This window comes from Onychostoma macrolepis, chromosome 06, assembly GCF_012432095.1.
Source record: "Onychostoma macrolepis isolate SWU-2019 chromosome 06, ASM1243209v1, whole genome shotgun sequence".
NCBI classification, from domain to species: Eukaryota; Metazoa; Chordata; class Actinopteri; order Cypriniformes; family Cyprinidae; genus Onychostoma; species Onychostoma macrolepis.
Genome location: NC_081160.1, coordinates 3,914,415 through 3,940,022, shown reverse-complemented (window position 1 = coordinate 3,940,022; position 25,608 = coordinate 3,914,415). Strand labels below are relative to the sequence as shown.

Here is a 25,608-nt window from a genome sequence, read left to right as displayed (position 1 = left end):
CATGAAGACTAGCATGTAAAATATAGATTTCAAAAACATGGAGCTCGACAAACAAATCTCAAACCATGATGGGCGCAGATCAAGAAACTGCAATGCGCTGATGCGGTGAGCCGAGGATCAACACCAGTTTACTGGTAATTTTCTTTGCTTCCCAGCAGTGACATTGCACCAAAAGAAAAACACCACAGATAGAAGTATTTGCATTCTACTCAAAAGGAAAACATCAAAGGACCACCTCTAAGCAAAGCAAGCCTGAATTTGGCGTGCAAAAACTGCAGTGAAACGTCTTGATGTTTGGGCACTTAAAATAGAGGCATAACGCCCCCTGCTGGATGTGCAGTGATATCACAATAATAATTTAGCTCAAAAGTTAACCTCTAAAAGACATGGAGCTTTACACTTTTCCTCTCTACACAGTATGACAGCATACATCATAATGTTAGTAATATTACTAAAAGACTATGGTTTAGATTCAGTCTGTATACATGATACAACAAATTTCCATTGAGCACTATAGTTCTCGGTCTGCCACTGTTACAACCTAAATACATTAGAATTTTTAAATCAGCATTCCAGTTAGACAACATTTACTACTTTTTATGCACAATTCTTTAGCACATTTTGTGTGTAATCTTTGAAGGATTCACTGTGGTTTTGAAACTATATTGTGTCAAAAGCATCGAGTACATACAAAGTTAGTGGCTTTCGTTATAATTTTTGGCTTTTTTTAAACAACATAAGCATTATCCCACTGTTTAAAGCTGTGGATTTGCAAGGCCTGTCCAACTGCAAGAATATTCATTTAAATATAAATAACATTCACCAATACTCAGAGTTTAAAAGAGCCACAAATGATTTGGCGCACTTAAGTATGATGCCATGATTACTGCATCAAAAATGACAACACCACATACATAAATGCTATTTTGATTTTCAAGACTCTTTATTGAATTTGTGTAATATTCATCTCAACAGATGGCAAACAGTAAAAAACATAAGGAAAAAATAATGAGTGCTTGTTGAAGCCCTGAATGGGTAAATATGAAGCATGGCATCTAAAACAGCACTTTAGATTAAGAGACATGTTTCTGTTGCTGTGATAAAGAAAATATGATTTAAAAAACAAAATTCAGTCAAATCTAATTCCTCCTAATGAAAACTCTCCAGATCTACATGCCTCTGTAACCACTTAAAGCAACGTATAAAAAGAAACAAGGATAACACACTTTTTGTCTTATGTTACGTTTGTGAAAGTGACAAAAGCAATGGAATAATCTAACAGGTGGAAAACAGGTTTTCGTTAATGGAAAAAACAACATTGACCAATGCTTACTACTAAAAATTCTGACATTGTCAAAACCTTCATAAGTTCACTTATAGGGCTCAAACAGTTCTATAACAATACAATACAGTACTGCATTTAACAAATCAGATCCGATAATCAGCCCTTGATTACGCTCAAAACACAATTGGTGTAGATTCTGCAGACTGTCAGCGCTCAAGGAATGAAAATACGCAATTAAAGATGTTAATAGTTATATAAGCTCTTCCAGCTAACTGCTGAACAGATTTTAAAAAGGACACATTTATAGAGTTGCAGATGAGATCTTAAATCATACCAGCAATCATAAGTGTGCAAATAAACATCATCCAGGCACCGTGTTTGTTCAAAGAACAAAAAATGCCTTTTTCATGGTGAGTTTACGGAAAAAGTGTGGCATAAAGCTTCTGTGCAGCTTTTGACACAAGTAGTAGTCTGAGAATGCATTTTTCAGGTTTCTTTTTTTTAGGGAAAATCTACTGTTCAAAAATAAGGCCATAGTTCTTTGTCCTTAAGAACCGTTCTCGCTTTTTGCTTGTTTGGAAGCCGGCTCTTCGTTATCTTGACCATTAGACTCCAGAGGTCTCTTCTTTGGACTGTCTTGTTCTGTTGAAGGAGAAAATACATTTCTGATTTCATACGACTAAACCCACAAACTCAAAGCAAACTTTATTTACCTGACTAACCTCTCAGCCTCAACAAAATTATCAGAAATCTTAAATCAGAAATGCATGTACAAAAGACAGTTTTATGTCACTGTCACAGTGAGAACAAGAAAGTAAATTTGCTTTGCTGCAATTGCAATTTTAAAATAAAAAGAAATACAAAAGGCTATGCAACAAATTCATAGCTCATGATATTCTGTTTGGATTTTATTTGTAGTAGTTTTGTATTGAGGAAATCTACGACCACAATGTCTGTCTTCAGCATATTATTTAATTATACTTCTAAATGTTTTAAGTATTACCAGGCATAAGTTAAATAAATAAACAAATACAAATATATTTTTAAAACAAAATCATTATACCCATTATATTATTGTTTTACATTTATATTATTAAAATTAAATTAAAAATGACTTTTCAAAGTTGTAAATAAAACAGATTGGAGTACATTTTATAAGAAAATTACGGTGGCCGAGAGAACTTCAGAAAACAATGTTCACACAAATAAACAATTTTATTTGCAGTGTGTTTCTGTATTTGTTCGTGTTGTGAGCATTTGCAGCGCGTGTGTTGTAAAACTGAAGTCGTTTTCTTAATTTGCAGGTGTTTTTTCTATTTGCAGCACATTGAGCTCTCTCGGCCGCCGTAGAAAATACTACTTTGGTCTTTCAACTTCAAAATTTCACATTTAATTCATCAAGATACTTGCTGGGTTTTTTTGTAACTATATGTGAGATTTAAAGGTAACAATTGAATTTAATTTAAGGTTTATTCGTACTTATAAAGAACATTAATGCCTTATTCTGCATGACCATATTTTAGAGCTCTCAATCTTATCCCATAGCTACATATAACAACTACATTACTAACTACTAATAAGCAGCAAACTAGGATTTTGAGGCAAAAGTTGTAGTTAATAGTGAGAATTGGTCCCCAAACTAAAGTGTGACAAAATCTACTAGCAATTTCAGAGTGAAAATCGTTTCTACACCATTTCTTTCAGTGTATGTGACATCAATCGAAGAGAAAAGGACTCCAGAATGTCCCTTTTACCTTCATCTCCCTCTTCATCACTATCAAACTTGGTCTTCTTTCCCTTGAACTGAGTCTGTTCTCTTCCTCCTCGGTCTCTGCGTCCTCCCCTGCCTCTTCCACGACCCCTGTGACCTCCTACAATCACGGGATAAGGCGTAGCATAAGAGCAATGTGTTAAACTGTGAGATTCTGTGGGTTCAGACACCTGCGCGTGTTTGTTGTATCCTCTGAATTACCTCTGCCTATTTTACGTTTGTTCATGGACTCCTGCTGATCTTCGATGATTTTCTTCAGTGTCTCCATTTCCACGTCTCCCTCAAGTACCTCCCACTGAACAACCTGCTCTTTAACCTTAGGATCTTCTCCACCATTATCCTCTCGGACCTTCTGCAGGGCCTCCTGTGCATTTGAGTGGAACAGGATGGTGCCCTGAGGAGGATATCATCAACAGAAATTAAAGGAGGACGACATCTTTAAAGTATAACTCATATTGGATTTTTTTTTACTAGACAGTAGTAGACATACATAATGGTTAAATGTTGTTCTTTTGAACTTTCTATTCATCAAAGAATCCTGAAAAATGTGTCACAGTTTCCATAAAAATATTAAGCAGCACAATTTTATAAAATTAATAAGAAATTTTTCTTGAGCAGCAAATTAGAATGATTTCTGAAGGATCGTGTGACACTGACGACTGGAGTAACGATGCTGAAAATTCAGCTTTGATCACAGGAATAAATTACATTTTAAAATACAATCAAACAGAAAACAGTAACATTTCACAATATTACAGTTTTGTTTTTTTGTTCTTCAAACCAATGCAGCTTTGGTGAAACTTCTTTCAAACCCCAAAATAATAATAATAAAAAAATAATATATATATATATATATATATATATATATATAGCTAAAATGCGATTTTAAAAACTGATGTTAAATAATTAACCAATATTTAAAAAATGAATAGTAAAAATAATGTTGTCTAGACTTGAATGTGACAGAAGTATTTGTGAAACATGTTCATTTCTCACCTCTTTAGCTCCTCTGGTGAAATCGATCCATTTGATCCGAGCATGATCAGAGAAGATCTTGTGGAAATCCTCTCTCGAGGTGTCACTCAATTCACCGGAGAACTTCAGCAGGCAGCCTCTCTGATCATTCAGAGATTTCTGGGTAAACAGAAGAGCCATTTATTATTAACACAGTCACATCTGAGAACTTGTTCTTTTGCGTTTCCGCATGAAAACTCACCAGCTCTTCTTCTTCAGCTTGTTTCTGCTTGTCCTCCTTTTCACTGGAATGCACATTTACCAATTATAACTTTCAACTCATCTCACTTTTTTGTAGAACAGATGTTATGCATTACCTTTTAGCTTTAGCTTTTGATTCCACACGATTATGCTTCCTCTCGGCCACCTTTTTAGAAAAGTAGTCATCTCTACAGAAAGAGGTCAAAGGTTAACAACTTTCACACCAGAATATTCAAAGCCAATTAGGTACTAAGAAAACAACATGCAATGCTCGGAGACAAATGAGGAGCTGAACTGCAGAAGCACCTACTTCATCATGACGATCATCTCGTTCCCTTTGTACTCTTTGACATCAGCACGCTCCACAAAAGCCTTGGCAGCTTCTTCAGACTCTAAAACTGCAAAGATCGATCCCTGCAGACAACAACAGCAACGTAAACAAACAAACTGAGGTAGATACAAAAAACATTTGTTTTACTTACAGTAAAATATAATTACAATGCCAAGTACAAGTATTGTAATCTTGTCTGTCCCAGTGTTGTTAACTAAAGTATTAGATGAAATGCCAACTTAAAATGTTGCCTTGGCAACTAACTGAAATAAAGTTTGATGCACACTGAAAACAATTTACTCAGAAACTGAAATTCAAGTATTTTCTTGTAAAATGTATTCTAAAAGTTTCATTGACAATTTTTTTTACAGTGTACCAAAATTAATAAAATTAAAAAATAAAGCTAAATAGAAATCTTTAAAGAACGAATACCTTAATCGAATATTAAAATAATTTATTAAAACATTCAAAATATTAATAAATATCATAATAGTATATAAATAATAACACTGGTCTGACCACTGAAGGCATAACAAATTCTGAATCAAATAGCTTTTCAGTAGCGAAGCGCAGTAGCGTCAACAAAAGCTAACGTTACATTTTGCAAAGCATTTCTGAAACTCAAGCTCAAATCAGAAATATAACAGCTACGGATCACTGATCCCGGATCAGGAAAAGTGACGCCACCGCCACTAAAGCTCGTAACGCCATTGGCTCCTCAAACTGTCAGTCAAACCTCATTATTCCTCCCGCCTCTCGTGAATGAAGTGCGTGAATAGCCTATCTGTAGGCCTATACATTTATATGGTAACACTATACAATAAGATTTCATTAATGAACAATACATTACAGTATTCATTCATCTTTGTTAATGTTAGTGGAAATGAAGTCGTTCATTGGTAGTTCATGTTAGTTCACAGTGCATTAACAAATGTTAACAAACACAACTTTTGTAGGCCTAAATGTTGAAATTAACATTAAGATTAATAAATGCTGCAGAAGCAGGGCCGTGCACAGACATTTTGAGGGGCAGTGGCCCAAACCAAAAAAAAGGGGCACTAAAGGGGTGGGTGCTTGTTAATATAAATTATCCAGTTGTTACAAATATACACTACCAGTCAAAAGTTTTTGAAGATTTTTAATGTTTTTTAAAGAAGCCTCTTCTAAAACAGTAAAATAACAACTGATTTCTATTTGAAGATATTTTAAAATGTATTTTATTCTGATGATCAAAGCTAAATTGTCACATGATCCTTCAAAAGTCATACTAATATTCTGATTTTCAGCTCAAGAAACATGTATTATTATCATAATCAATATTTAAAACAGTTGAGTAGATTTTTTTCAGGATTCTTTGATGAATAGAAATATCCAAAGATCAGCATTTATACACCATTAACATTCAAAAGCTTGGCGTCAGTATATTATATTATATATATATATATATATATAAAAAGAAATTAATACTATTATTTAGCAAGGATGATTTAAATTGATTAAAAGTGATGATAAAGACTTTATAATGAATGAAGAATTTATAATGTTACAAAAGATTTCCATTTCAGATAAATGCTTTTCTTCTGATCTTTCTATTCGAAACCTGAAAACAATTTTACTCAGCTGTTTTCAACACAATACTAATAATAAATATTTTTGATCAGCAAATAAGAATATTCGAATGATTTCTGAAGGGTCATGTGACTGGAGTAATGATGCTAAAAATTCAGCTTTGAAATCACAGGAATAAATTACATTTTAAAATATATTAAAATAGAATATTAAATAGAAAAAGGAAAAATATTTTAGAATATTACTGTTTTTGCTTTACTTTGGATCAAATAAATGCAGGCTTGGTGAGCAGAAGAAATCTTACTTTTCAAAAACTTTTGACTGGTAGTGTACACTTAGAGAAGACAGCACTGTAATAATTTCAGCTCTTCCTCTCTCTCTGAGCCTGCTTCTGCCTCATCTTCAATGGAAGTTTAAGTATTAGACATTTAATTTAATATTATACAGCTTTAATCTATATTATATACTAATAAACAACTCATTTAGAACATTTATATTACCTTTTTAACTATTATAGGCCTATTAAAAATATTATAAATGTCTTAGTTACTAGTAATCTAACAAGTTATTATAATGGGATATATACTTAATAGCAAGAGTGTGACAAACTGCTAAATATTCTATATGATGATTTTCCTGCTGGAGCTTTGAATTCATGTTTGCGATGTTGAACTGCCTTTAGCAGACTCCCTTTGCTTGAAGGGATTTTTAATTTTTTCCCCCCTACAAAGTGTGCCAACAAAAGCTAATTTGATGTTATTTATATTAGATCTGATCGGGTACAATAATTTGACTAGACATAATAAGAACGTGGCTATTCTGTACAAGTTGTTACGACTTTTAGAAGACCGAGAGCATATCATTACCGACAGAAATACAAAAACAAACTACCAAATGACTAATTCATCAGATCAACCACTGACTGTAGTGTGGACTGCAATGCATCGACCTGTTAATGCTACGACCTTCGTGAACACAGCAGGCACACAGATTGTGAGTGATGCCAAACACAGAGCGGATTATGAACTATTATGCCCGTCTATCTCCTTGACAGTTTTATCTCTCTACTGAGAGAGCATTGACTTGGTATGACGTTGGTTCAATATAAAAATGAATTTTTAAAAATAGCTTAGATGTAGTAAACTACTTTTGCCATGTTACTGTAGCTTAGCTCACTACATTTTCCAAGTAGCTTGCCCAACACGTTAAAAGCCTTACTTTGAAAGTCTTCAGGGCTCCTTTCCTCAAGTAGATGTTCTCAACTGTGCCTTTATCTGCAAACCACTCTTTAATTTCATCCAGCGTGGTTTCAAGAGGAAAACCTTTCTGTTGAATTTAAACATTAATATCAATCAACCAACAGAAACATGTGGCTTGACAAAAGAGAAAAACAACAGTATCCAGTAATACAAACAGGACAAGACAACCTGTTAAAGCCCTATAATACCCTGTTTGTTTTAGAGCAAAGGTAATGTGGAGAGACAGAAAGAGGAACATGTTCCCATTCGCTCACCATGTAGATGGATTTGTGTTTGAGCGCGTCCCTGTACTCCTCATTGTTCTCTGGAAGAGGTTTGTTCGGATTTCGTCTTAGTTTGGTTTTGTCCTCGCTGATCTCCAGCAAACCCACTTTAGATTTTTGCAGTGACTCAACAATAACAGCTGGGTCTGATGTGAGACTCTTTAGTCTGTGAGGACGAACACAAAATCAGACAAACGCAACAGCAGCAGAAACCCTGAGCCATTCGATTTACAAACTACATTATAGACTGACTTTGAATGTTATTTTTAAAAAGGAATATTTCTAAGTAGTAGCTCTGTTTTCATGTAACAACAGCTCATGGTAAAACCCCATTAATTTAAGCTAAATTTAAGACCAGGGTAAAGAAAATTTGAGGAATAAAATGAAGGGAACACACTACTTTTGTGTGTTCTCTAAATGCACACAATTAATTGTATTAGCAGCGCTTCAAAGTTTGAAAATACTTCCAATGGAAATGTCCAATAAATCTTCATTGCGTTTTCACACAAGTCAATATACATTTACTTAAGCAAAATGACAAAATTGACCAAATGAAGTGACTTTATAATTAAAACAACAAATATCTGACAATGGGCTCAGAAAAACCAACTTAACTTTTTATACCCGTTGACATTTCTTTCTTTAGTTGTTATTTGAAGCACTTAATTTTGCTCGATTTCTCAAACTTTATATCTTCAAAATGCATCTGCAACTAAACGCATCTCGATTTAAAGATGTTTTATGCATTTGTATTGTAGAACAAGACGAAAACACTGAGGAAAATATCATTTTCTTGCAGTGCATGCAACATTTAATGCCATTACGACTTTCTGCTCAGATTTACAACCTTTTTAATGGACTTAACTTGTGGAAGTGTAAATTAAGACATTTTAGAAACCCAAAGAAACCCTGTTTCTATTTTCCAATTTCCAGAAACATGATGCGTTTCTCTTGTATTTACCTGTTAAATTTCAGCATAGTCTCCAGAGTGACCCAGCCATCATCTAACTGCAGCTGCTCCTTCAGAAACTTGTCTCGAGGGAGATTGTGGTCACCAAAATAGTACTGAACACACACAGAAGCATCACATTCACGTCATTCATTTGAATGAAGGCTTTGAAGGAGAAAATAAACCTAATTATGCACATCATCTCACCTCAATCTGTTCTGCCACCTTCTTCTCCAGAGGAGACATTTCCTGATTGTCTGCCATCTCTGCTGCCTGGGACGAGAACTAACAAAAACAGATTTGATTTTCTATTTTGCAAAAAGTCTGTAAACATTTACACTGTTTCTGTTCTGCGTTTTCAATAAAAGTGACATCACAAGCCTGTATTATAAGTAGGGCTGGACAATAATTTGATATCAATATGTATCGCGATATATTTTTTTTCAATAAATGATAGAAATTAATACTTTTATTTAGCAAGGATGCTTTAAATTGATCAAAAGTGATGATAAAGACATTTACAATGTTACAAAAGATTTCTATTTAAGATGGATGCTGTTCTTCTTTACTTTCTATTCGTCAAAGAAACCTGAAAAAAATTCTACTCCGCTGTTTTCGACATAAGAATAAATGTTTTTTTGAGCAGAAAATCAGAATATTACAATGATTTCTGAAGGATCATGTGACTGGAGTAATGATGCTAAAAATTCAGCTTTGAAATCACAGGAATAACTTGCATTTTAAAATATTTTTAAATTGAAAACAGTTATTTTAAATGGTAATAATATTTCAAAATGTTACTGTTTTTGCTGTATTTTTGATCAAATAAATACAGGCTTGTTGAGCAGAAGAGAATTCTTTAAAAAACAAAAATCTTACTGTTCAAAAACTTTTGACTGGTAGTGTATGTTAGCCTATAGTTTGAAGTTAAAGATATTAATATTAATAAGGTGAGTCTGAGATGTTTATTTGACAGTGATTTCACATTTCTTGTTTGTATGAAGGCTAAATACAAATAAAAGGTGAACATTAATTTATTTGTGCTGTTTTTACCCCCCCTAAAATATTACATAGTTTAATAGGAGGAGTTCATAGACTTGGCAAATTCATTTTTCATAAGTTTGTAGGTACAGACATCTGTTGTGGGCATTCTTGGCAGCTTTTAACGAGGCTTTTTTTTTAATAGTGTTCATATCGATATCGGAATTATATCGTATCGACGGAAATTAAGAAATATATCGTGATATAAATTTAGGCCATATCGTCCAGCCCTAATTATCAGCATAACAATTTGAGTAAAAAATGTAGGTGAACTTCAGACACCGGCGTGACTAGACAAGTGTGTGATTCTCAAACCACGTGCGAGTCCAGCAAAACTCCTGCGTGCAGCTTCTGTTTTATATTGAATACTGACTACTGAAGTGAACATATCCAGTGTTGAATAGGATTAAAATAGCCTGTCTGTAGGCTATAAATTCAGTCAATAGCTGTTATAAATATTTATAACTCACGTGCGCCCCGCGCGCCACTAAACAAACATCGGGCGTACAATCTGTCATTGCTGTTTTTCTGTCCGTTCTGAAGCATTGTGACACTGTAAACATCAGAAAAACAAACAACGTTGCAAAAAACCCATACTCACTTTACTTGCGTTCTGCTCTGTCTGATCTCAACCAAACGCCACGCTAAACGCAATCCGAACGTGATCAAGGGATGGCGTCGCGTTGTTATGTCGTCACGCAGAGACCGGGTGGAGGATCATGGGAAAGTGAGTTCAACGCGGAATCCGCTCATTTCCTGACCGTTTTATTTTTTACGTTCTTTTTAAATAATTTTATTTTCAATCATTTTAAATTATTTCATTATTTTGAAAATGCATTACCATGCCTTTACCACTTTGCTAAAACACAGGCAATTTATTAATAGCCTTAATATTTCAGGCGTTTTATTTGAAATATTGAACACTGGAATATTGTTATATTGAAAATAATTTTTTATTCCCAAAAAACACACATCATACAGCCTATAATTATTACTAATGATTTAGCTCAAGAGGTTTGTGCAGCCAGGTCCTGTTCCTTAATATATCATCTTCCACAAAGTGCTGAACTCAGTCTGTGCTTCATTAAATTATGGCTGCTATCTAGGCTTAGTTTAACCTCCATTCAGATACAATCAAATAAACAAAAGGCAAGTCATAACTTTGACTGGGTAATTTATTACTTTATAATCAGACACTAAACATGTGCATGGCCTGTGTGTCACAAGTACAAAGGACACAAGATTTGTTTTAAACATTAACAGGAACAAGGTGCCAGTTTAGGAGAATATGGCGATGCTCCGGTCATATGAACGAACTTTTATGACATGCAAACTTTATTTTCATTTATTATAAGCCAATACTAGAGTTCCTGTTCTCCATTCATCTCTGCTTTGAATACAACACTCTGAATCAAGAATCAGGCTGCATTTACAATACACATCTAAAATTCAAGCGCATTCAGGAACAAACGTTCACCACACAGTTTATCTAAAGTCAAGAGCGCCACGTCTGACTCCAAACTGCTGTTATCAGGACTCGGCATGAGTAACTGTGACCCTGCTGGCTTTTGAAACATCACTGAAACATACAGTGGGGTCCAAAAGTCTGACACCACATTGAAGTGTTTCAATAATATTAATAATAACAACACCAATATTTTTATTTTATTTCATTAATTATTTGTAATATATAATCAACTTCAAAATAGAAATAAAATATAATTAAAAAATAATACTATAACCCAAAAAACAAGAAACCTACTGGTGGTCTCAGACTTTTGGGGTCCACTGTATAGATGTGGATATGTTACTAACATGCAGATTAGGGTTTCTAATAATAAAAATAATATGGTTCGTATTATATCTTCTGCATTGAAATATTAAACTATTTTCATTTCATAGTAGTACCAAACTGCAGTGTTAAAGGTTTAGAGTCACATTCAGGCTGCATGACAATAATGGTATTCATTGGCATAGTATTTATAGATAGGATTTTCATTGTGCAAATTTTAGAATAAATATTTAGTCAGCATGTTAAAACATTTACATTTGTTCATTTTAATGTTCTGCAGCAAACCTCAGTGGATTAAATATTAAGCACCTCAAACTGTTAAGTTATTTGTTATATAAATCCAAACAGTGAGCTTATACTATGATTTAAATCTCAAAGAGATTTAAAATTACTGTCAAAACAATTATATGTAAATCTGTTAAAAAAAATTACATTTTAAAAAGTGCACTGAAACCAAAACATAAACTTAATTCTGACAGATATTACACCGTGCCGAAATTAGTTTATCAAGTAGATTAAGGGGGGAAAGAGCTATAATAGGATGCACATGCATGCACATGATGCATTTAGTGCAGAATAAACATGTGATTAGTTCAGTGAGTCTGTAATTTGCCACAATATTGCCTATAATACTATATTACTCAATTAGAGCTCTTAACTCCCTGAGGATTTCATTGCCACTAGTCCAGGGCATGATTTTCGCAGGCAGTGCTTCTGAACCCTCTGAAATGGCTTTGCATAGCAGTTTCTCTAGGCTGAATCCTTTCCTAGGCATCGCAATATCCCCTTCTTTCAATTCTCGAACGGGGCAAAAGTCATTTCCTCCATCTCCTATATAGCAAATCCTCTCATAATGCACATCAGCCTTAGCTTGCTTCTCTCTGAAATCCTGCAGTACCCTCTTCTTGCACAGGTTTACGGGACATTGCTGACAGTCATGCGCGTGAAAGCAGCGCACGCTCATATATCCGCGTGCATCGATGCTGGCAGGGTTGGTGAAGACGTCATCTATAGCAGACTTCAACCCTGATGCATGCAAAACCCAGTCTATGAAGATACTGTTGGAATCGGAGATTATGATGCAGTCGATGTCCTTCTTATTCTCTGATATGAAGGTCAGGAGCTCGGTCATGCCGTCGGTGAGCGGGATGCTCTCCATGACCGCGCGCATGTGCTCCGGCTGGACGGACTGCTCTCCGATGTAGGTCAAGACTCGACCCATATACTCGGTCCACAGGCCTTTCTGGTATGACTTCTTCAGCCAGTCTGGTAACGTCTGCTCGGGAGTGCAGCGGATCACCCATGTGTCGCTGTTGTCATCCACTATAGTGTGATCAAAGTCGAATACTACTAAGGTCTTCATTCTGCGCTGGAAATGACACAAAAACACAGTATTGACATAATGAGCTACAAAAAAGGTGTTCGGTATTCAACATATCTGTCTCAGAAAGTCTAGTAATGAGATGTATGTTAGCAAATTAAATATATACTGACCTGAAGCGGCAGCCTGAGTGAATTATTCGATTTCGTTAGCGATTATGAGACCGACACTTGCTGCCTACAACACAAAGCATGATTAGTCACCGCCCCGCAAGCAACGGCTCGTCTTTGATTGGCTGCCACTCACGTCACTCAAACGTCTCGCGACGCTCTGATTGGTCACTAGAATCGTAAGAACTTGGGTCGTTCTTGCTTTCTGTTTCATTCAAAGTGAAACAGTGTATTCTGAATGAGAACGGAACTGTCTTAAAATATAGATAATGCTAGTAAATACTTTAGAATAGTAGAGCCATAAAGCTTTGAATTAACGTTTTAACCCTCTACAGTACGGAATATGATATCAATGAGGAAAAAAATATTTGTATTTGTAATTGGACACTATAACAATATCAATAAACATTTTCGTTATTTTTTAATTTTTTTTAAAGTTTGTTGCCTCAAGGCAACATTGTACCGCAACGGAAAAATTTTAACATTTGACATTTTCATGCAGAAAAAAGAAATATATTTATTGAAAACATCAATTTCTTTAACCAAACAGAATTATCTAGTTTTTAATGTATTGCACATCTCATATTTAATAAAAAGTAACATTTCATATCCAGCTGTTGCTCTCAGGCAACATTGCACCATCGTGTATCACAAGTATAACTAAACTTTCATATCTGCTGTCATACCAAAATAATATAATGTGTTGTTTCAAAGTAAAAAATTAAAAATCATCATAACCTTATATATGCACTTTATTCTTACAAGCATGCATACACACACAAGCACATGCATGCAAAATCTCTTACTTCACTAATGACACCTCGTTGCTTGTGAAAGCTGAGGAAACAATTTAACTCTACAGAAAAATCATAATATGTGCAGATATAGTATGAGAATTGCTGTTCTTGCAAATGCATTACAAAAATTCTAATACATTTAGATAATTCTAACCATTTTCCTTACATATATCATATACTTGTATTCTAACCTAGTATGCCTGCATGGCCTTATGCGATGCCATTACGGTACAATGTTGCCTTGAGGCAACATGCAGTTTTTTCTAATTTCCTATGATCATTTGATGAAATATTATGTAAAGTTTTTGAAAATACCTCTTTACTTTCCAATGAAGGTGACTAAGATTTTTTGTAGGCAATTAAATCTATGGAAATTGATGAAAAATGCACTTTTCATTGGGCAAAATAAGGAGTCATGTGACGTGCACATGTCCTGAAAGTGGAAACAAAATGGACCCCTGTGGGTCATGTGGCCACTTTTTTGTATGTTCACTTATTAGTACTTGACTTCTCCTTCCCTGAGACAGCATTGATCAATTAAATGTGTCTCATTTTATTTAAAAAAACTAAAAAATATGTTGTTGCCTGGAGGCAACACAGTACCAGAGGGTTAAATCAGATGTCAGTACAATTTATGACTGAAACACTAATTTCAAGCTTGAATCTAGTAAAAAATAAATAAATAAATAAAAATCATGTGGTACCTTAGCTGATTAGTCAGTACATCAAGACATTCGGTATTACACGTTTTCTGAAATATGTTTAAATATGGAGATGAGGCGTTATCTAATTAAATATGCGCTAATTTAATACATTTCCAGAAGAGAAATCTGAACATTGGATAAAGCCAGGTTCCAACGTGTTGTTTCATATTAAAGGTTTGTACAGAGAGGATTTAAGATCTCTTTCGATCACTCAAAGATATATCAAACTGATATATGAAACACCCCCTCTGTAAAAACCTTCAGAGTAGATAAAAATGTCAAATTCAGTGCATGAGAGTGCTGCTTAAATGGAGATTTCTGACTCAGTGCTGGGGGAAAAAAACTCATTCTGAGAAACCTTTTAAAAGATATATTAAATTGTATTTTGGATGTTTTCCTTCCAATAATCTGATAGAAAAGTTATGGAAGCAAAATGGCTCAATCTCACAATTGACTAGTGCATAAAAAAACAGTTTTGCCTTAAGTATTTGCCTTAAACATCCTCAATTCCTAATTGCACTTAGGAAGAGACTTAAATAAACGGGACCACTGAATTTGAAGTTCACAGATTCAGTATCAATTTTTATTTGTCAAATTCAACAGAACCTAACATTGTCATCTCTTTACAAACATAAAGCCCTTACAAAACTCCAATTTACGCAAACATGTCCCCAACAAACCCCTTTTATAAAACACAGCTCAGATCGGACAGAAAAACAATTAAGCAACCATTTTCACTAAACGTTTATGTCAGGATATGGGCAAGTAAATGAAAACAAATGTCAGATAAAAGCAGGACAAATATAACCGATTCAACTGAAACAAATTAGGACATTGCGATCCATATCAGTCCTTAAAAAAAATGTTCCAGGCGTTCAGGAGAGGGTCATGTCTGATTCACACGATGACTAAAATATGTCTCTTTGTATCCATCGTTGTACAGCAAGTCATTGATGGGGGAAATGAAAACAAAAAATGTTGTGGTACATGCAGTCTCTCCTCAGTCACTGTCACTAGAAGACGAGTCCTTTTTCTTTTTCATTGGACTTTTAGATTTGTCCTTTGCTCTCTCTTTAGATTTCGGACTCTCGCTCCTTTTTCTTTTCTTCTGTTTATCAGCATCGCTCTCTGAATCGCTGCTTCCACTGTCGCTCTTCTCCTTCCTCTTCCTGCCGCTCTGGCGATCATCTCGCTCTCGGCTTCTCTGTCTCTGGGAGGACCGTTCTTTGGAGCTTCTGTCTCGTCCTCTGCTCTCTTTGCTCTTTGACTCCTCTGCACTCTTCCTCTTGTTTCTGTCTTCTGCGTCTCTCCCGCGGTCCCGTCTGTCTCGCTCTCTGCTTCTTGACCGGCGAGATGATCTTCTGTCCCGGCTGCTGCTGTGGCGTCTGTCACGGCCTCTGTCGCGTGATTGGCCACGCTTGTCGCGCCCTCTGGACCGGGACCTCCGTGACCCGTCACGACCCTTTTCTCTGCTTCTAGATCGGTCACGTCGCTGCTCTCCATTCTTCTTCTTTTCCACCTCTTTTGACTTTTCTTTCTCATTCCCTTCTGAATGTTGTTTGCTCCTTTCTTTGCTTCTGTCTTTTTGCTCGCCCTCCTTGTCCCGCTCTTTGGCATCTTTCTCTTTCCTGTCCTTGCTGCTTGAGCGTCCCCGTTTGTCATCCGCTTTACTGTGCTTTTCCTTCTCTCTCTTCTTTTCTTTGCTCTTGCTCCGGCTGTGAGCTTTCTTTTCCGCATCAGCATCTGTCTTTTTTCGTGCGTCCCTATCTCTGCTTTTGGAGCGATGTTTGTCCCTCTTCCTGTCTCTTCCTCTGGAGGTACTGCGTGACTTGTCCCGCTTTGCATCTCTCTTTTCTCGTTCAGAGTTCTTTTTTGCTTCTTCTTGCCCTGCAGCTTTGTTCTCGCTGGCTGGCTCAGTAGCTTCTGTCTTGTCCTCTGACATATCTCCTCTGAAAAAAAAAAAATAAAAAAATTAGGAATAATAAATATATTTTTAATAAATTATATAATATAGACAACTCTTGAGCGCAAGTAATGTTTTGTAATAGCACAAGGGCAAGAAAACAATATTTTACTTTTGAGTGAAAAAGTTACATTTATGAACTCATTGCATGAATCCTGGATGCAATATTTGTGTGCACTGTAAAAATTGCACATACTTGTCCCCTTTGATCCATCGTTCCTGGGTGGCGGCTGTGTTGGCTTTAGCTTTATGTGTCCTTTGCATTTCCTGCCTCCAGTGTGGAGGCGTCTCACTGCGGCGAAACCGATCCCATGACCGCGAGCGAGATCTAGATGGTGTCCGGTAGCGCTACAGAAATAAAAAAATAAATAATTACAAAAATTTGCTTTAATTTTATTCACTAAAATAAAAATGAAGACATATGTACAACAAAACCTGGATCGATCAAAAGTTTGGGATCAGTTCTTTTTTTTGTGCGTGTGTGAGAGATATGTGAAATTGAACAGAAGTAACAGTAAAGACATTTATAATATATTTTTTTTAATTCTATTTTTAAACTGATTCTATTCGATTGAACTTCATGGAGCATCATGGTTTCCACAAAAAATTACACAGCACAACCGTTTTTAACATTGATAATAATCAAAAATGTTTCTTGAGCAGCAAATCAGCATATTAGAATGATTTCTGAAGGATTATGTGATGCTGAAGCCTGGAGCAAAGATGCTGAAAATTCAGCTTTGAATCACAGGAATGAATACATTTTATTGTATTAAAATGGAAAACAAATATTTTAAATAGTTAAAATATTTCACAATCTTACTGTTTTAACTGCATTTTTGATCAAATAAATGCAGCTTTGCTAACAGTGTTGCCAAGTCCGCGATTTTTCTGCGAAATGTTGCCGCAGATTGTTTTTCATGTCCGCGGGTTGAAGCAACCCCAATAACGTAATATTTATCCCCTGGAATGTGAATTTTACCAAAAAAGTTTTGAGTAGCAATTGGGCGGGTTTTTTTTTTTTGAAAACCTGGCAACCCTGCCTGCTAAGCATAAGAGACGTCTTTCAGAAATCTTACCGAGCCCAAACTTTTTGAGTGCATTCACGTTTAACTTTCACGATCTGCCTTTCAAAGCCAATCACATTTATTCTCTTACCCTCGGTCCTCTTCCTTTAATTCTGCGGCCTGACCTGGTCATCACCAGTCTTGTGCGATTTGGCCGTGAGTTCGCTATGGGTCTAGAATATATTTGAAAAGTTATGAACTGGAGAGGAAAATATTAAAAATCACACAACATAAGCATTTCATCCATGTCTGTACAACAAATGATCCTCCACAACATTACTGAAGGAAGTATCAACATATCACATTCTACCTGTCCCTCTCCCTCTCTCTCTCCCTGTCTCTTTCTCTTTGTCCGTCTTTCCCAGAGTCCTCCTTTTGCTTTTCTTTCCCCTGCTCCTCTTCTTTGGCCTTCTGGGGGCTTCGCCTCATTAGGAAGCGGTTTTCTGGAATGGGCGGGACTTCCTCTGGGCGGATGGTCGACATGGGTTGGGGATCAGCCTCTTCCTCATCAGACCTACAGAAAAAGACATGTTAAAATTTTCACACTCTTCTGAAGAATGACTACATTAAAAATCACTTTCAGCAAGAATGAATAAGATTTGTACAAAATTGTTTTTAAAAATGACTGGCTGGCAAAATCATTTCAGATATTGTTATACGTTATTAATAAATTTTAATTGTATAAATTTCAAGACTGCTTATGATGTCTGTGATAATTTTGGTACGTGTTGAGATTTTAGTAATGAAGGGAAGTAAATTCTTCACATTTTGAAACATTTTATATTAGTGTTATTGTAGGGTGAAAGATTCTCATCATAAATGTGTAAAGGGCAACTGCACCCTTTCTTGTCTTTCTTTTTGTGTTTCTGTTCTTTCTTTTTCTTGTGTTCCTTCTTATGTTTCTTCCGTCGTTTCTTGTCCTTTTCTGATTCCCCTGAGTCCGACGAGCTGTCTGAGGAAGGGTCGTCGTCACTCTCGCTGGATGACTGATGCTTCTTCTTTTCTTTCTTTGCTGGATGACAGAAGTTGAAGCAATACTTTAAAACGCAGTACCACAATTCGACTGGAAAAAATGCATCAGTAGGATTAAACCAAGATTAAATTAAAGTGTGATCTCTTTGAGATGCTATTTTTGCACTGCCAATCGTAATTTATTATTAATAAAAGTTTACAGGAACATTCTGCATGAATGAATTATTAACATCCAGTCTATTCTCAAGATAGTTGTGAGTAAAACAAATAATCATAGTGACCATTAAATACTGACATCCATAACACTGGACAGTTTTATCACAATTGATGTGCATTGACTGTACTCAGTTATTAAATAAGTTCTTTTGTCAATTCTTAACTGACAGTGGCTCTGAATGCTTTAGTTTTGTGTGTAGAAGTCACTATAAAACGAATGAGATGGAAGAACCGTGACTAGATCTAAAACTTTTGGATGGCACAATGCTTTATGCCTTCATTTGATTGCCACTGTTTTTGATGATAAATTTGCATGAATTATAATAATTGCATTTGTATACATATTCATTTTTTTCCCATTTATTTTTGTTGTTAAGTTGTCTAAACTTAATGATTTTATTTAATTAGACATGCTTTTTGATTACTAAAATTTTACTTAACCATTAAAACAAAATCATAAAGAATTATAACAGAATCCAGAAAATATATTAAAAATGTAAAAAAAAAATAATTAATTTGAAAAAAATAAAACTAATTTCATAGGGCCAGCCTACTTAGGCCAGAAGCATGTTTATACACAAGTACACAATAAAAATATAAGGTAAAGCTGATAGCATAAACATCTAAACATTTCTAGCCTTAAACATGAGAAAAGAAAATATGCAATATCACCTTTAGATTTTGGAACAAGTTCCCCACAGTTGAGCACTTTGACCTCGGTGTAGGGTCGGCTGTTGGTATCGGTCTTCTGACTCTCGATCATCCGGATCACGTCCTGGCCGGAGATCACCTGACCAAACACCACATGAATTCTGTGGAAAAAAGCAACAAAACCTGTTAAACACTGCATAAGATGTTACCTAGCAGTATGTTTATCAAAAATGTATAAACACGTGCTGCACACTCACCCGTCCAAGTGAGGAGTTGGTTTTGTAGTTCTATGGTCAGGGACACAAAACAGTGAGGCAGAATGTAAATATAAATCTAACGAACACAAAAACAGTGATTAATGCACACCATAAATCGATCCGAGACATGATCATTTGCAGTTCATATCTAGTTTGATTTAACTAGGGAAAGATCAAGACCAAACCAATACACTGAGGGCATACATCTATTCTACATCAAGGCTGCAAAAAAAGAAAACGATAGTCGCAGATCATCGTCCATTTCCAGAGAGGGCGGTACAATCCATCAGAAGCACGTATGCTGGACTCACATAAAGAACTGCGAGCCATTGGTGTCCTTCCCTCTGTTTGCCATCGACAGCAGGAACTCCTTGGTATGTTTCATTGAGAAGCTCTCATCTAGACAGAAGAAAATGTCAGAACATTGAAATCACTGTTGTTATTGATAACTAAAACTACTAAAAATTGCTTAAATACACTTAAAATAAAATATAAATATTAGATGTACCTACGCTGAAAAATATTAAATTAAAAATGTTGCTATGGAACTAAACTGAAGTTGAAGTTCTAAAATTACTAAAACAAAAATTAAAGCTAAATAGAAATAAAAACCCAAAAAGTAATAAAAATAAATAAAATTGAAAGCAAAAACAAACAAATATAGTCAAACCTTTAATGAATACGTATAAATAATACTAAAATAACACTGACTGAAATGTAGAAACTGTTTCATGTTGACCCTTGAAGTCATTTTTGATTACTAGATAAGCATTTTAATTTAGACTGATTTATGAACCTGGTCAATCAAGTCAATGAAGAATCATCTCAAGAAAATGACTTGACATTACTCTGGAACTTTTAATCTAAAAAAACCCGCAATACTTTATTCATTTGCACATGCTTATGAAGTGGAAAAAAATGACACTCACCTTCAAAGAAACCTCCATATACAGATTCACCACCTCTACCATTTCCTGTTAAGGCAAACATTTCCGTCAAATATCATCGTGCATATGATATACATGATTAAAAACAAGACAGCAGTACCTTCACTGAAGTCTCCTCCTTGTATCATAAAGTCCTTTACTATCCTGTGGAACAGACTTCCTTTATAGTGCAAGGGTTTCTGGGTAGTCTTACCAATTCCTTTCTCCCCTGGGGACAAGAGATGGAAAAAACCCACAAAGCAATGCATTAACAGACCTGGAAGACTTGCTGTAAAAATGTCTCTTACAGATAAAGTAATTTTACTGCAATAAACATCTCTCTCTCTTTCTCTTTATATATATAAAATGCATATATATATATAAATAGATACCTGTGCAAAGGCAGCGGAAGTTTTCACATGTCTTGGGACATGCATCCGAGAAAAGCTCAATGACCACTCTGCCCGCTGCAGCAAGGAAAACCAGCAGGAGAAAATATTATACAGGGAAATATATCCCACGTTTTCATGTACTGAAGAGCAGCTGTGCATAGAGTCTCACCTGGCACATTACTGATACCAATGTCAAAGAAGCAGCGAGGACGCTGCGCCTTCACCCCCATCGCACTGCAGGCACAAAACACAGCAAACACTTCTGTACTTACAGACTTTACACACCATCAAAACTTGTTTCACTAGTCTAACAACACTATAACACAAACTAACAGACTCCATGACCTGCAAAACCTTCCGGTTTTGTTGTGAATCATAACTTTGACATGTTATTGCCATATTTTGAAAAATTCACCACAGAGAGTATTAGTATTTCTTATGTACGTTAGCAAGCCCGCTTTCTTCATGTCAATAGTTGTTCATGCTATTTTCTTGCCTAACGTTACTCTGATTAAGCGTCAATATGTCAGTGTCGTCAGAATAACACATCACGGCCACGAACGTGGCTCATAAGTCTATTCGACTTGTTTTTATGTTACCTTTGAGATTATAAATAACTTTAGAATAAAACGACATTGAAATGTTTATTTTTCGCGCTGCTGCATGTGTTCTCCGAGTCTCAGCTTGTGCTAAAACACACGTGAAATCGCCACCAGCAGCACACATTGTGTATCCCAATTTGTTTAAACTGTATATTTATCTAATTAGCTTTAGGAAACCGGGTAATTAGTTCGATTTTCTCATGCCCGCGCTGAAAGCGCAACGTTTTGCCTTTTAATGATTGAATGACTAGCATGCTAACGTGCTACATGTGTCCATTACTGAATATATTGAGATTTCCATTTCGTTCTTTCCTTCGTACAAGTCATACTGAAAGGTTTTTCATATCTTTGACAGGACGTATAACTTACATGTTTGATCCAAGTTAAACAAATGCTACCAAAATGAAGAGAACATTAACAACATTGACTGTCGTTCTCGTGTCCTCAGCGCGCAGGTCTATAAAGATGGCGCCGTGACGGCCAGCAGTGCATTCTGGGTAAAAACATAAACCGCCTGAACTAGAGACTACGGAAGCCTAAAGCGGACAAAAATGGGATTTGGAGTTTCGTTTCGCGTGAGTGACATTATATGTAAATACATTTATTTAAATCTGTAATTATTTTAAATGTAATCGTGTGTCATTTGTAGAAGTTTGTTTACTACTCTCACTCTTTTTTTCTCAGCAAAATATACGTTAATTTGTCGCCACCTACAGGCGTAAAAATTCTGAATTTATTCGTTCAGGTGACTTGATTAAAAAAATCTCACCACTCACGAGTTTAGAAGCACAAGGAAACGACTGTTACTAAACTAAAATAGCTTTAAAAAAATCCAATAATTGTTGTTTTTTTCAATGCTTTATAAGGAAACACACAAAACATATATTAATAATTATTAATAGGCCTATTAATAATTATTCATAAAGATTAATAATTATAAACCTTATTAAACAGGTACAAATTTCACATGTTTTTAATACGTAGGCAATTTCAAGTTTTTCAGCGTTCAGGTGCATTGCGTCATGAGGAATTTTAATTGGACAAGCTTGATCAGTATCCATGGCAACGTTTTGTTTGCTTTTTCTGTAAACCTGACTGTCTCATCCATAGAAATGTATGCTATCCATATCCATAGCCTATCGTATACATATCTATGGTCTCATCAGCATCTTGCGACGATTATTGAGTTAATCGATTGATCGTTGGTTTTTCCCTCGGCGATTTTGATAGTTTAGACCAGTTGTGTTTTGTGTGGTGAAATCTAAAAGTGTCAACATGCCTTGTGTTCATTATAAGTTTCGAAGTAAACTCAGTCACGACACGATCCTGTTTGAAGGCGTTCACATCACTGTGAGAGAGTTAAAACAACAAATCATGAGACGCGAGAGACTCAAGCTCTGTGACCTAAAGATCAGCAGCGAGCAAAACAATGAAGGTGAGTTCAGCTCCACAAACTAAACTAAACTAAACATATAAAATACAAACTAATGAAGGTGAGTTCAGCTCCACAAACTAAACTAAACTAAACATATAAAATACAAACCAATGAAGGTGAGTTCAGCTCCACAAACTAAACTAAACTAAACTAAACATATAAAATACAAACCAATGAAGGTGAGTTCAGCTCCACAAATTTAGAACACAAATGAATGCTTTTATGTTCAATAAAGAGTTAAATTTATGGATCTGCTGCTGTACTAGTGCCGCCTGTAGTGTTAGACATGGAGTCAGATGGTAATATTTTGGTATTTTGATATATTTAACGTCACTTATAGAATACTATGGTACTGTCTGAGGTAAAACTAAAGGTTTTATTGGTGTTTTTCTGTCAGAATACACTGATGATGAAGCTCTCATTCCCAACAACACGTCAGTCGTTATCAGACGAATCCCTGCTGTTGGGCTCAAATCCACAAACAAAAGATTTGTCAAGTAAGTCACGTGACGTGAACACAACTGTTATTATTTAGATGTAATATGAAGAATCATCAGTCTGTCATTGGTGTTTTAGTCATTTGAACTCTTTGCTGTTTGGTTTTGCAGTAATCGGCCTGAACCATCGTGTGGATCTTCACAAACAGTATGTAGAAAAGTGTTTGCATTGGTTTAATAACTCTCTTTGGAAAGGTGCTTCGTCAAATATTCGATTCCTATGGTTATTTTTATACTTTAACATATGGAACATCGTCAGCTGACTCCTCCAGTATATTACAGATAGCCACGTTTGCTAAGTTTTATAAAGTTACTCTGTTTTAGATCAAACTGTCTGGACAAGCCATTTAACGTTACTTGATTCGAATCGAATGTAAGCCCAATTCCACTGAACCGTTTTAAATAATATTTTCATTCTATATGCACTATTGTTCATTTTTACTTTACATTTTCTGTATGAATAACCACATTTGCTGTATGATTATTGCAACATTACTCAATAAAACTATTATTAATTCCCTGACGGTCAAGGCTGTGCGCCTTCATTCTGATTAGGTTTCTGTAGACGAGCCGCCTCGCTCATGTCTCATCTATGTCTCTGTGTGTCTTGTTCATGTGTCTCTGGTCTCTAAACTCTGTGACTGACCTCACTATTGTTCTAAATAAGCCTTGTGTCTCGTCACAGAGGTAAAACTCCTCTTGTGTTCATGTTTATTTCAGCAGCAGGTTGGTGATTCTTCACCAGTTTCACTGGATCTGCTTCTGAAGGTATTGAAAACAATGAGAAATACGCCCTGCTGCACTGTAATGAACTTCAGTGTTTGCATATGAAGTGTCGTAATGAAGACAATAAGTGCTGAATATCAAAACACAATGTATTGTGAAGCCGCAATGACACACAAGCAGCTTCTTCCAGGAGGTTTGAGTGTCTCAGTGCTAAACATTAAAAGATGCAAATGCCTGTGAAACAGACTGAGAATCTGGCTGAGGCAAATGCATCAGAGGAGGACAAACTCAAAGCTGTGATGTACCAGTCCAGTCTGTGCTATTATTCCAGCAGGTGAGTGTTCAGACATTGACGGCGAATTAATCTATGAATCTATGAATGAATATATGAGAGATGCTCATGATTCTGACGTTCATCAGTGATGCGATGAAGCTGGTCGGACTGCTTCCACCAAACTACATCTGCTTCCGCTGCAGGATTCCTGGACATCACATTAAAAACTGCCCGAGCAATGGGGTAACTGGACACAGCTGCTGTGAACTCGAGCTCTTTTCCCTGTTAGTATGTCAGAGTTTGAAAGTCATTCATGAATTCACAGGACAAAAGTTGCGCTCCTCATAAGCGCATACGGAAATGCGCAGGGATTCCTCGTAGTTTCCTGGTGGAGGTGGATGATCCTGACAGAAAGGGAGTCATGATGGACAGCAGCGGGAAATACGTCATTCCCGTTATGGATGCGTGAGTTTACTGTACTTGGTCTTGCTGCAGGTTCTAGTGTTTGTTAAAGTCTTGTGTTTGAATCATGTTGTGTTTGATCTGTTTAGTGATGCCTATGCGATTGGGAAGAAAGAGAAGCCGCCCTTCTCACCCCAGAATAACCCTTCATCCTCATCCTCATCCTCATCCGATCCGGTTCCTGCGACGCTGCTGTGTCTGATCTGTAAGGATCTGCTGAGCGATGCTGTGATGATTCCCTGCTGCAGGAGCAGCTACTGTGATGAATGTGAGTGTCTGATCAAACAAACATCAGTCAGAAGCAAACAGGCTGTTTCTGACAATCGTTTGGTGTCAGGTATCAGAACGTGTTTGCTGGAGTCTGACGGACACGTTTGTCCAACCTGCAGACAGTCGGATGTTTCTCCTGACAGTTTGACTGCAAACACTGTTTTGCGTCAAGTAAGACCTTAAACCCTGTTTCTTCTTGTAGTTCATCTTCTGCATCTATTTTATGATTCTGTCTCACACAGGAGGTGAATCATTTTAGGAATGGAACCAGATCTTTGCACACCTACAGCCGTCGATCCCGGTCTCCCAACCAATAATCAAAGAGTTGTCGGGATGTTAGAGGGAATCGTTCCCACTCCAGATCTCCTCTAAACAAATATACAGACCAGAAGAGACCACATCACTGAGAGGCTTTCAGTCCTGCATTGGAG

The 25,608-nt window shown here is 36.0% G+C and overlaps 4 protein-coding genes across 6 annotated transcripts; 1 reads left to right on the top strand and 3 right to left on the bottom strand.

The window, feature by feature from the left end:
* Window positions 1–919: 919 nt before the first annotated feature.
* On the bottom strand, window positions 920–10,425 carry ssb (small RNA binding exonuclease protection factor La). Its single transcript, XM_058780259.1, has 12 exons — window positions 10,285–10,425; window positions 8,850–8,927; window positions 8,655–8,758; window positions 7,685–7,859; window positions 7,390–7,497; window positions 4,582–4,685; window positions 4,388–4,459; window positions 4,273–4,315; window positions 4,053–4,190; window positions 3,258–3,450; window positions 3,040–3,156; window positions 920–1,927 (listed from the first exon to the last, which is right to left on the bottom strand). Exons 2-12 carry the CDS (start codon window positions 8,904–8,906, stop codon window positions 1,833–1,835), a joined length of 1,206 nt encoding a protein of 401 aa, XP_058636242.1. The 5' UTR covers window positions 8,907–8,927; window positions 10,285–10,425; the 3' UTR covers window positions 920–1,832.
* Window positions 10,426–10,840: 415 nt separating this feature from the next.
* On the bottom strand, window positions 10,841–13,188 carry phospho2 (phosphatase, orphan 2). 2 transcript variants are annotated; one of them, XM_058779030.1, is made up of 2 exons: window positions 12,970–13,188; window positions 10,841–12,839 (listed from the first exon to the last, which is right to left on the bottom strand). In XM_058779030.1, exon 2 carries the CDS (start codon window positions 12,836–12,838, stop codon window positions 12,113–12,115), a length of 726 nt encoding a protein of 241 aa, XP_058635013.1. In that variant the 5' UTR covers window position 12,839; window positions 12,970–13,188; the 3' UTR covers window positions 10,841–12,112. The 2 variants fall into 2 exon arrangements, with proteins under 2 accessions (XP_058635013.1, XP_058635012.1); XM_058779029.1 differs by having other exon boundaries at window positions 10,841–12,844; window positions 12,970–13,153.
* Window positions 13,189–15,021: 1,833 nt separating this feature from the next.
* ppig (peptidylprolyl isomerase G (cyclophilin G)) lies at window positions 15,022–22,039 on the bottom strand. 2 transcript variants are annotated; one of them, XM_058779800.1, is made up of 13 exons: window positions 21,883–22,039; window positions 21,081–21,145; window positions 20,912–20,986; window positions 20,641–20,748; window positions 20,523–20,567; window positions 19,905–19,992; window positions 19,594–19,623; window positions 19,358–19,497; window positions 18,338–18,509; window positions 17,808–18,011; window positions 17,589–17,670; window positions 16,627–16,778; window positions 15,022–16,416 (listed from the first exon to the last, which is right to left on the bottom strand). In XM_058779800.1, exons 2-13 carry the CDS (start codon window positions 21,139–21,141, stop codon window positions 15,468–15,470), a joined length of 2,106 nt encoding a protein of 701 aa, XP_058635783.1. In that variant the 5' UTR covers window positions 21,142–21,145; window positions 21,883–22,039; the 3' UTR covers window positions 15,022–15,467. The 2 variants fall into 2 exon arrangements, with proteins under 2 accessions (XP_058635783.1, XP_058635785.1); XM_058779802.1 differs by lacking the exons at window positions 20,912–20,986; window positions 21,081–21,145; window positions 21,883–22,039 and having other exon boundaries at window positions 19,594–19,669; window positions 20,641–20,735.
* Window positions 22,040–22,479: 440 nt separating this feature from the next.
* Window positions 22,480–25,567, top strand: LOC131542610 (E3 ubiquitin-protein ligase RBBP6-like). Its single transcript, XM_058779455.1, has 8 exons — window positions 22,480–22,948; window positions 23,346–23,445; window positions 23,557–23,593; window positions 24,172–24,213; window positions 24,417–24,505; window positions 24,592–24,688; window positions 24,771–24,910; window positions 24,997–25,567. Exons 1-8 carry the CDS (start codon window positions 22,789–22,791, stop codon window positions 25,358–25,360), a joined length of 1,029 nt encoding a protein of 342 aa, XP_058635438.1. The 5' UTR covers window positions 22,480–22,788; the 3' UTR covers window positions 25,361–25,567.
* The last annotated feature ends 41 nt before the right edge of the window (window positions 25,568–25,608 follow it).